Here is a 12,467-nt window from a genome sequence, read left to right on the forward strand (position 1 = left end):
CCAACTTTTGAGATTCTGTGAGAATTCTGAGTCTGATACTCTTTCCAAGAGATAAACCAGTGACTAAGACTAGAAGACAGTCAAGGTGTCTTCCAACTTCACATCTATGATCCCAGCCTACTTGTTGGAATTGATGGCTCTTGTTGCTCTCTTGGTCTTTTCAAGTTTTTAAAGTGCTGCTGCCCCCAGCTCATGGTTTGTTGTTGTTCAGTCATTTCAGTTGTTACATGACTCCATTTGAGATTTTCTTGGCAGAGATACTGGAGTGGTTTTGCATTTCTTTCTCCAGCTCATTTTACACTTGAGAAAACTGAGGCAAGGGGTGGAGTCAAGATGGTGGAGAAAATTGAGGCAAATGGGGTTAAGTGACTTTCCCAGAGTCACACAGCTAGTAAGTATCTGAGGTTGGATTTGATCAGGTTTTCTATGCATTGAGTCACTTGGCTGCCCCAGCTCATGGGACAGATGCCTAAATGCCTGTTCTAATAGCTGTTGACAAACAAAAGTTATCAGCAAAGACTTCTCACTTGCTGGGGTGTTGTTTGTTTTTCATTCTCAAAGAGGACCAATGACATCAGGAGGAAGGTGTCTTGACTTGAATTGGATTTAAGTGAGGCAGAACCATGCAAAGTCATCAGCCTCACTCTCTCCTCCAGAGTCACTGAAGTCCAAAGGCAAGACATAGATCTAGATGACTGGCAATGGCCCTGGATACAGTGGGAGACCTTGGCCTTTTAAGGCTAAAGTCTTTCTCAGGTCTCAGTTTGTCTGAGGCAATGCCAATTCAGTAATTAAAGCTAAGTAAAAGATGATACAAAAGATGGCCTAGTTTTCCTTCATTAAAAAAAAAAAAACCAGTCTGGAAGGAGAAGGCCTTCAGAGTTTCTAGCCAGAACAGAAATAGGTGCTATTTCCACTCACTCTGAGCCATCAAAACTCAAACAATGAGCAAGTGAGGCTTGGACTGGGATCTATTACTGGCCAATCAGTAAAAGCCAGAGTGATTTGGGTTTAAAGGCATAGTCAAGAAATTCCATTTTAATCAAAATGGACTGTAACTGAGCCTGGTTTTTCAGACCTCTATTTCACAATTGCTGGAAAATGAATGAAGAAGAAGGAGTAAGAACTGGAAAAGAAACTAAAGTGAGGAGAGGAAGAAAACCCAAAGCAGGGATGGACAATATAAAAACCATGGGTAGAATGGTATAGAAAGGCCAAAAAAGTATTAGCTCTGATGTTAAAACCACCTGGGAATTTTCTAGGTAAAAATAGGGCTAAAATTCAATTCTTCATAATCATAAATATTAAAGACTTCAAATCAGTATAATGCCGATAAAAAGTTTTCATATGTTAAGAAAATAGTTGCCTATACATGAAATGATTGAGTTAAGCTAGAAGGTCTCTAGGGTCCTTGTTAACTCTAATTCCTACAACTGTATCTGAAATCCAGAGGGAACATTCTCAATCAGCCCTAGGGGGAGGTGATCTCTCACCAGACTGTTCCTATTAGGGAGCCCTTTCAGATCCACTGCCAAATCAATTCAATTCAATCCAACAATCATTTATTAAGGCTACAATGTCTAAGGCACAGTGCTGGACTGGAAATACCGAAGAGAAAAAATTAAACAGTGTCTGCTCTCAAGTTTAGATTCTCCTAGCAATAACAGCCTTCTGACACTTCTGTGTTTTCCTTTTCCCAAGGAACTGGGAATGAAAAAGAGAAACTAACTTTTCCTAGACTTACTGATTTAAAAAAACAGTATTCAGCAAGTTCTGTTTTTAGCAGACTTGGCAATAAGTATCTTACTGCACTTTTATATTTGGCCCTGTTTCACAGTCAGTCCCTACTAGGGAAGGGAAGCAGGGGCTTTGTTCCTAGTCCTCTATTAAACTGTAAGTTCTTTTCTTTTTAATTCATTAATTTTTTTTTCAGTTCCAGATTCTCTCCCTCTCCCTCTCCCCCTCCACCCATTGAGAAGGCAAGAAATACAAAACTCATTACAAATATGAAGTCATGCAAAAAGACTGACAGTTCTTTGAGAGCTGGGACCTTGTCTTATTCATGTCTGTATTCCCTACAATTAACAGAATGATTTACACATGGCTGGTACACACTAAATATACACTGAGTGAGTGAACAAATACCCACGCCACAAACAAGACTAGAGTCCACACAATGTTGACATGTGAAAATAAGTGTACATTGTGAAATAATAATAATTTACATCCTTATAATACTTGAAAATCTTTAAGTTATTTTCCATATTTTATCTCATTTGATCTTCAGAACAGCCCTCTGAGCTAGGTCATGCAAGTATTATCCCCGTTTTGCAGATGAGATAACTAAAACTCAATGAAGTGAAATGCCTTGAGATTCATTCAAGGTCACACTGCCAGCTCTAAGTATTGAGGTTCTTACCAACACTGAGATTTTATGAAAATTCTGAGTCTGATGCACTTTCCAATAGATAAGCCAAGCCAGCACCATGAACAGAAAATGAATAATGTCACATCTTTCAATTACCCTTTGGTTTTTTGTCTGTTTATTTTTGCAGAGCAATGAGAGTTAAGTGACTTGCCCAGGGTCACACAGCTAATAAATGTCAAGTGTCTGAGGCTAGATTTGAACTCAGGTCCTCCTGAATCCAGGGCCAGTGCTTTATCCACTGTGACATTAACTGCCCCCTGAATTCCCCTTTGCTTGCTTTCTGTTTCTCTTCCATCTCTACCTTCCTCCTCTATTCATTTGCATAAGCTCATGCCTGAAACAAGACTTCCATACTTAGAATCTTTATCTTGTTCCGAGGCTCAGTTCAGGCTCCACCTTTTTATTTTTTTTAAAGTTTGAATTATTTTTAAAAATTATGCAAAACATTTCCATATTAGTCCTTTTGCATAAGAAGAAAATAAATAAAATAAAAGAATAAAAGAAAGTGAAAAACAGCATGCTTCAGTCTGTATTCAATCAATATCAGTTCTTTCTTTGGAGGTAAATAATTTGTCTCATTATTAGTCCTTTGAGATTGTCTTGGATCATTGTATTGCTGAGAATAGCTAAGTCATTCGCAGTTCTTCATTGCACAGTATTCATTATTGTGTACAATGTTCTCCTGGTTCTGTTTACTTCACTATGCATCAATTCATGTAAGTCTTTCTAGGTTTTTCTGAAATCATCCTGCTTGTCATTTCTTATAGCACAATAATATTCAATTACAATCATATACCACAGCTTGTTTAGCCATTGCCAAATTGATGGGTATTCCTTTGACTTCCAATTTTTAGCCACCACAAAAAGAGCTTCTATAAATATTTTTGTACAAATAGGTCCTTTTCCTTTTTTTGGTATGTCTTTGAGATATAGATCTACCAGTGGTATTGATGGATCAAAAGGGTATGCACAGTTTTGTTTTGTTTTTTGGGGGGGCAATGAGGCTTAAGTGACTTGCCCAGGGTCACAAAACTAGTAAGTGTCAAGTATCTGAGGCTGGATTTGAACTCATGTCCTCCTGAATCCAGGGCCAGTGCTTTATCCACCATGCCACCTAGATGCTCCCAGGTATGCACAATTTTATAGACTTTTGGGCATAGTTTCAAATTGCTTTCCAGTTTACAACAATGCATTTAGTGTCCCAGTTTTCCTACATCCCACATTTTACTTTTTTGTCATTTTAGCCACTCTGATAGGTGTGAGGTGGTACCTCAGAGTTGTTTTAATTTGCATTTCTCTGATCAATAGTGGTTTAGTACATTTTTTCATATGATTATAGATAGCTTTGATTTCTTAGTCCAAAAATTCAGGTCCCATCTTCTTAAAAGAAGTCTTAGCAGATCCATCAGCTTTGTATTCACTTATCTTTGTACAGGTTGTATTCTCTCAGTAGAAGGTAAACTCCTTGAAGGCAAGAACTATTTCTATTTCTGTCATAGTATTCCAATTGTCTAGCACATAGTAGGAACTTAATAAATGTTTAGTGAATTTAATTCACCAGAAATTTGTGGGGCTTTTTTTTTTGGAGGTAGGAGGAGAGAGTAAGTGACGGGGAAAAATGGAGAGGAAAAATTTAGGAAGACAAGATAGAGGAAATCTAGGGTGCGTTGGCCGAGTACAGGTATTTAGAACACTTGAATCCATCATGATCTAATGGAAAGAAAGTCAAGAGTTATGTGAGTTTAAGCAATGAATTTACCCTATCCAAGCTTCCATCCATCTGTCAAATGAGAATAATAACCCCTGTCCTATTTATCACGAGGTTGTTGTGAAGATAAAATAATAGATGCAAAAGCATTTTGTAAACTCTAAAGCTCTCTATAAAAGGTAAGGGATTTTATATGGGGATAATAAAGGGTAGGGTACAATGAGCAATGAGTGGACCAATATAAGTGTCAATATAGGCAGGGCCAATTTCCCAAGCAAATAGAATTTTCATAAAATCTTAGGAGCCATGGTATGGAAGAAGTATCTCCTTTCTGGGTTCATGTGGTTGGTGACTGCTGCCAAAAAGATATTTAAAACAATGCAGAAATAATAGAGGTAAAAAATTAGGTTTTTATTATTACACTCAAGCATAGGGTTTGGGTCTCAGAAAACCTGAACTCTGCAGATACTGGAAGACAGGTGTTGTTAACTTATGTGTGTGTGTGTGTGTGTGTGTGTGTGTGTGTGTGTGTGTGTGTGTGTGTGTGTGTGTGTGTGTGAGAGAGAGAGAGAGAGATGGACACCTTTGGCAATCTGTTGAGGCCTAAAGACACCTTCTTAGAATAATGTTTTTAGATGCAGAAAATAAAATACACAGGATTAAAAAAAGAAACCAATTATAATGAAATATTCATCACAATGGTTTCTTTTTCATTTGTGGATCCCAGATAAGGAATCCCTGCCTAAAACTTTAGATTAGAAGGAAATGTCTATAATCATAATGATGGATGGATAAAAAAATAGAACATTCACTTAAGTAGGTAGGAGCTAAGTTAATTATCCTACCCAGGTCTTTCTGAAGCCCAACTAGCTTTTTCCTTATTGGATAGGAGTTCTTAGTAGTTATGACCGAGTTCCAGATTCCCCTACAAAAAAAATCTTAGTAAAACACAAATGTATATTTCATCTAAAGACTAAACTCTTGCTAATAGAAAAAGTGAGGCGAGGATATTCATAAAGAGAAATTTGATTAAGCTGTCCATTCCAAAAGGGGATTATTTGTGAATCATTGACAACTTGCTTGTGGTCATAAGCACCTGAAAACATATTTGCCAAATTACTAATGGAAAGTATAGACCCACTTTCATGAATGCAGGACCGAATTCTATACATACAAGTATATAGTAATCTAAGTTATTCATATCACTGGAGATAATGACTCACCTGCCACAGTGCCCTGGATGGGTTTCTTCTTGATTGAACCAGTTAAGATTTTCTGCAGCTGTGGAATATGTAACCTTAAGAAGAATATTTTTTTTTAAATCCAGGAATTAATATTGACATCTGCTTTACAAAATCTATATCAGCATTACCACAGCATCATCATCATCTCTAACATGATCCTACAATAATAATAGATGACATTTAATATTCATAACCTATATTAATATGACATTCGCAAAATGCTTTCCTTACAAAAACCCTGTGAGATAGGGAGTACGACTACTATTTCTATGTAATGGAGAAAACCAAAGATAGAGAGGAAAAGTTGCTTGCCTGTGGTCATACAGCTTATAAATGTCAAAGCTGGGATTTGGTCCCAAGTCCCTTGTCTGCAAAGACAGTGTCCTTTGTGGGTTACGAAGCTCTTAACAGACATCGTCTCATTTGAACCTCATCTCAACTCTTGGAGATAGATAGTATATTATCATCACTTAATATAAGAGAAGGAAACTGAGGGCTAAGTGACTTGCAAAAGGGTATCTAGCTAATAAATGTCAGAGGCAGGACTTGAGACTGAGATTGTCCCCCTCCATATTGGGTGCAAATCCCCACCCCAGTCATCTATCATAATGGCCCAGGTTCCCCTGTAGCATCTTCCCATCTTTTTCACATTCGGGAGAGTTTGTTAATATCACCAAGATCATATCCTCTCTCCTTTTTGAAAGCTGACATGGAAAAGACCTCATCAGAAAGTCATTGAAGGCAGCAGATTGGCATTCTACTTAGCTAGTACCTCATTCTGAAGGTACCAGATGAACTGGTACCAGATAACCCATCAAGATTTCTAACCTAATATAAACTGTGTTAGTCATCTGCCATCTTCACCATGCTGAGTGAGTTGGTATCTGAGAAAAATATAATGATGCTCAAATGATTTCTACCCACTCCCAATACCTCTTAGGAAAATAGCACAAGTCGAGATAGCCAAACAAGCAGAATTAATGAATACCATGGAAGATTAAATCTGGCTATGTCACAGGACTATATCACATCCCTGAAGTTCATGGATAGAGATTATAATGAGAGCTAGTGACAGACTGGAATGGTGTTGATATGTTGTCCTTTCTAAGCAAAGATGACATCATCTGTAGGTTTCAGCCTTGGAGATATGTTCTTATCATTGGGGAGGGATTTACCTAGAGCCAGCTTCACTCTCATTGAGTTCACCTTGTAGTCAAGGTCACATGTTTTCAAGAGAGCTGGCAAGGGTTAAAGGTGCAGTCTGTCACAATGGAACAGACCAAAGCTCACTGGAGAATTCAAGGATTAAGCACATGATCCCGCTGGTACTATAATCTAAGCAACTGAGCTAGAGGGTCACAGTTATGACATGAATTGTCAAATATTGACTTATCTCCCAATCACAGAAGCTGCAGAGGCATGACTTCTTCTTGGGTCAGGGTTTTTTCAAGAATCTAAACCCTCAGGGTGAACTATTTCCGTGTCTGAAAAGAAATGGGCTTTGTTTCCTCATCCTTATCAATTGGCAGACAATAAATGGACTTTACTCATATCTGAGGTGGCAGATAGGCACATAGGCATGTCAACACTTGTAGGAACAAAGTGAGAGAACAGAGAGAGCCCTGCATTTGGAACCAAAGGATCTGGGCTCAAATCCCAACCCTGCCATTGACTAGCTCTGTGACCCTGGGCAGATGACCTCACCTGAGTGCCTCAGTTTTTCCCTCTATAAAGTGAAAGGCTTGGACTCACTAATCTTATTGATGACCTTTCTAAAATGGCATGTAATTGGTTAGAGGATCCTTAAAGGTCATTGAGTTCTTAATCCCATGAGGATTAGTGCTTCCTGATTTGTACCCTGATTTTTCTGGCCATCATTCTGAACCATAAAAGCTTCACCCACAGGAAAAAGAAAAGGTCTGTCAGGTTGTGGTGAGAATCTCACTGAGAGGCCCATTTGGAAGATTTTTTTATTTTGCTATAACATTTAAAATTCAAAGAGTTCTGAGATATCATGGAAAGTCTCTTATTCTGTCAAGAATTTTATATCAGAAAACAGTTGCCAGGAGACCTGATTCTCTCTCTCTTTTTTTTAGCTTTTAAAAAGGCATATTTGCATTTTTTTTGAGGAGTCTGACAGCATTTCTTCATTTAGCTTTTCAGACAGTTTAGATCCACTCCTTCTCCAGATCTCCTACAATCTGGTCCCAACTTACATTTCTACAGTTATTTACCATAACTTCCCAACATTAACTTGCCATTCCATATGACCAGAGGAGACCTGATTCTTAAATATTGTGCTGGCTACACATATCTTTTCTTCTAAAACCTCAGTCTGCACCAGGCACCAACTCTTCCTACCTCCAATCCTTACTGAGCAACTCTATATTCTGTTCATAACCTCATGCCCTGCTCACAGGTTCTCACTTCCGCATCTGTTACCAGAGTTACCTTGTCCTTTTTTCTAGGAGGTGAGGCAAGGTGAGATGAGGTGATTATTAAAGTTAAAATTAGCAAAAAGTCAGGAAGGGTTCACAGTCAAAGCACAAGAAGAGCCATTTGTCAACTTTTCACTTTCTGTGCCTCACTCCCTGACAAATTCTGACATTTCCATCACCTCCCAGTTATCCAGCTCCTTCTGACTTCCCCATGCTCCATTTTTTCACATTTAGTGGCAGAGTATGGATCCACTTAAATAAAAATCACCTTATCTCTGAGGAAATAAAATAGTTAGCTGATAAGAAATGAGTATTCTCAACTTCTTCCTTTACTCCTCTCCACATATTAAAATCTGTGAATGAAAGCTAAGAGCCAACAGGGGATAATTGAATGTAATATATAGGCGAGTGACTAGGATGAAGAAAAAGTCACATAAACAACTGGTCTCACACTCCCCTAGACTTACTAAAAGCAAGTCTGCCTCTGTTGGCTATGTTATCATTTATTGTAGTGGATAAAGTATCAGCCCTGGATTCAGGAGGATCTGAGTTTAAATCCAGTCTCAGACACTTGACACTTACTAGCGGTGTAACCCTGGGCAAGTCACTTAACCCCAATTGCCCCGCAAAAAAAAATATTGTATATTGATGTGGCCAGTGAACTAAGAAGTGGAGAATCTGAAGTATGGTACTGTTTGGGGTCCAGGACATCCTGGGAGATGAAACCTGTGTGAGCAACCCTTGATACCATCTGTCTAGCTCATTCAGTCTCTTGCTGGTTTTCCATCCATATTTGCCTTCATAAATTGGGGTTTCCCTTAAACCTCTGTTCTACACTATCCCTTTTCCTCTTTATATATTCTCTCTTTTGTTGGTCTTATCTGGGGATTCAATTGTCTACACTGTCAATAATCAATTAACTTTTATTAAGTGCCTACTATGTGCCAGGCACTATGACAAACTGGGGATACAAATGAGAAAAACAGTCCCTTCCCTCAAGGAACTTAAAATATAATGGGGGAAGACAATACACAAAATGAAGTTGAAAAGGGGTAGGATGCCCGAGGGTACCAAGCAGAGCAGCTGACGGAAAATAAAGTTAGCTGGGAAAATCTGAGCCCTTTATAAAGGGAGGCTTTGAGAGAAGTTTGTTGCCCTGCCCTCCCACTATCCAGTCAGAGGGGAGAGGCAGTTCTGAGGGTGCTGAGGAAGTGTTAATAACCAAAACTGAATCAATATTCATGATGACAAGAATTCAGGTGATAAGACAATACTAGGGGAAGCATGGTGTTCCTAGAGTCAAAACCAAACAGACCAGCTAATGGGAAATGAATGACTCCCCAATTTTTACAGCCCCAAATGTCAGCCAGTCCTGATCTTTTTTTGTTAAGTTTAGTCTGCATCTTCACCTTGTTGTCCTGCCAACACCTCGGACTCAACATATCCAAAATTGAACTTATAACCTTCCTCCTAAACCCACACCTCCTCCGCATTTCCCTTTTCCGGTCACAGTCATCCAGGTTTAAAACCTCAGTCTTTTTAAAACTCCTCTCTTTCCTCTAATCCCCATTTTCTATCATTTGTCAATTTCTCTTAATTCTACAGCCACAAGATCTTTTACCTCTGCCTCTTCCTCTCCACCCCCATAGCAACCACCCTAATGCAGGCCCTCATCACCTTTTTCTTGGACTATTATAATTGCTCTTGGTCTCCAGTCTACACGGGGCCAATCCATCCTTCACACAACTGCCAAAAATCTTCCCAAAGCACAAGTTTGACTATTCCCTTTCCCCTATCTTACAAAACTTAAAAAAATTTTTTTGGGGGTGCAATGGGGGTTAAGTGACTTGCCCAGGGTCACACAGCTAGTAAGTGTCAAGTGTCTGAGGCCAGACTTGAACTCAGGTACTCCTGAATCCAGAGCTGGTGCTTTATCCACTGTGCCACCTAGCTGCCCCCAAAACTTTTTTTTTTGTTAATTTAACTTAAATCATAAACCAAGACCCATAAACAAAGAAGTAAATTCTCCTTACCTAATATCTGAAGGGTCATCTATGCATCGCAGAACCCTCCCTGCCTGGAGCACAGAAGGAGACCCCACAGTTTCATTTGGCTTGACTTGGATTTTTTGTTTGTTTTTTGTTTTCTTTTTTCTTTTTAAATTTTGTTTGTTTGTTTGTTTGTTTTTTAGTGAGGCAATTGGGGTTAAGTGACTTGCCCAGGGTCACACAGCTAGTAAGTGTGTGTTAAGTGTCTTACACGGATTTGACCTCAGGTACTCCTGACTCCAGGGCCGGTGCTCTATCCACTGCACCACCTAGCTGCCCCTGTTTTTTGTTTTCTTACATTTTCAATGGCTTTTCTTTTTCTTTTTTCTTTTTGGTGAGGCAATTGGGGTTAAGTGACTTGCCCAGGGTAAGTGTTAAGTATCTGAGGCCGGATTTGAACTCAGGTCCTCCTGACTCCAGGGCCCGTGCTCTATCCACTGCGCCATCTAGCTGCCCCTTTGGTTCTGCTTTTAAAAACCTACCAAAATCTTACTTCTATATAATTTTCTAGCTTTATGTGATATTATTATCTTCCTTATACTCTCCATTGCAAAAAACCTGAATTTCCTAGTGGCTCCTTAATATACCATTTCCAGGTCATCCCCCAAGCCTGGAATGAAATCTCTCCTCATCCCTAATGTTCAGTTCTTTATCTTCCCAAGCTCAGGTGTCACCTTCTGTGGTTAGTGTTCCTCAATCTTTTCAGTTGATCGTGCTTTGTCCATCCTTAACTTTTTCTAAAGGGCTTTGTCTGATTTCTTCTTTGCATCTCTCTCTCTATTTTTTTTTTTTAGTGAGGCAATTGGGGTTAAGTGACTTGCCCAGGGTCACACAGCTAGTAAGTGTTAAGTGTCTGAGGCTGGATTTGAAATCAGTTACTCCTGACTCCAGGGCCGGTGCTCTATCCACTGCGCCACCTAGTTGCCCCTTCTTTGCATCTCTTAATCTATCTATTACAATTATCTGTATATGTAGCATATCCTTCTAATACAGTGTAAACTGCTTGGGGACAGAAATGGTTCATTTTTGGTCTTTATGCTCCCATCACCTGGCCTACTAAACATATTTGGATGGATCTGGGATCTCATTAATGTGAATTTAATGAGATTAGTGAGATGTGGGCTCAATTGTTCCTTTCACAATTCAGGGAATAATCCATTCATGCCTGCCCATACTGTGAAGCTCTTATCCATGTCCTCCCATAAGTTGTCCATTGAGAATTCATCCAAAATTCTGAGGGCCTTCCTCACTCTCTCCTCATTGTGAGAATAACAGTAAAACACCCAGGCTGCTTGGCAGCAGTCCCTTGTGATGTGGCAGAAAACAAAACCCAGAGCTGAAATCATTTAGAAAAAAATGTATTAAGTCATCAGGCAGAAAGGGGAGCAGAAAAGGGGGTGGCTCACTGCCCACCTCCCCATTGTCTGTAAGTGATACATTATATAGGATTTTTAAAAAAGGAGTAAGGAATAGTAGCTGATTGGCCAGCCCAGGGGCGGTTTCCAGATAAAACGTGTAGGTTGCTTGAGATTTATGGCAGAAGAAAACTCCTTGCATTAATCTTTGGATCTGAAAGGCTTCTGGTCAGCACAACCTAGATCCTGAGTTAAGCGTTAAATAAATCTGGTCTCTAAGTAATAGCTCTGGTTTCTCAGTCATGTGGGGCTGGGTTCAAACAATGCATCATATGACCAGCTCAGAATCTTATTTGTTGATCATTTGATGGGGTTTTTACTCCAATTCTTCTTCATAGTTCCTTGCTATGTGTTACATCATGCTCCTACCTGCCATGCACCTTCTCTCTGAGAGATACTCATTTTTAATTTACTTGGAGCTCATAGTGTTACATGACTCACAGCCATACAGTAACAATGGAATGTTATCATTAAAATATGAGCATTTGTCAAGGAGAACTTGAGTGTTATTAAGAGAGTTTTCCAGATTCTCAAAGAAAATCCCACCTGTCCTCCTTCCCCTGTTTAATTCTCTTCCCAAATCATTGTCCATTTGCAACGTCTGTCTGATATACAGCCTAGTGGATGTACAATATAGGCTACTTGTCAAACTGTAGCTCTGAATGTGGGCAATAGCCATTCTTCATACACTTGGTTTTTCCTATGTAAATAGTTAGACCCCACTCTTTTGAATGGTTGCTGATCCCTTTCAGGAGGCTCTGCAATGTTCTGGGGATTCATACAAGCAGAAAAATACCATCATCATCAAGGAACATCTATAGGAATTTACCATCTATAGGAATTTTTGTCCCAACCAGACAGTGCTGTCTCTCGTTCAAGACCCATGGACACAAGTAGATGTCTCTTGACTTTATGCCTTGCCTGATATTAATGATCAGAGGATCATCAAACAAGGCTAGCTTTGTTTTAAGATTCTTGCATAACCGTTCTGAGGAATAGTTTTCATGGCAGACTGTTGGAAGAGAACCTTTAAAGTAGTGCTTTTCTCTAGTGAAAGAAAAGCTTTTTAAGAGTCAACAAACAAGGGGCAGCTAGGTGGCACAGTGGATAGAGCACCGACCCTGGAGTCAGGAGGACCTGAGTTCAAATCTGGCCTCAGACACTTAACACTTACTAGCTGTGTGAC

At 39.4% G+C, this 12,467-nt stretch overlaps 1 protein-coding gene across 1 annotated transcript in view; it reads right to left on the minus strand.

Moving 5' to 3' along the window:
* The window catches only part of BTBD16 (BTB domain containing 16), a 106,587-nt gene that overhangs the window by 90,133 nt on the left and 3,987 nt on the right, over positions 1–12,467 (minus strand). Inside the window, exon 3 of the mRNA XM_043988322.1 lies at positions 5,360–5,433. Within this exon, the coding sequence (XP_043844257.1) occupies positions 5,360–5,433 (74 nt within the window). The remainder of the gene's footprint in view (positions 1–5,359; positions 5,434–12,467) is intronic.

This window comes from Dromiciops gliroides, chromosome 2 (assembly GCF_019393635.1).
Source record: "Dromiciops gliroides isolate mDroGli1 chromosome 2, mDroGli1.pri, whole genome shotgun sequence".
In the NCBI taxonomy this organism is placed as follows: domain Eukaryota; kingdom Metazoa; phylum Chordata; class Mammalia; order Microbiotheria; family Microbiotheriidae; genus Dromiciops; species Dromiciops gliroides.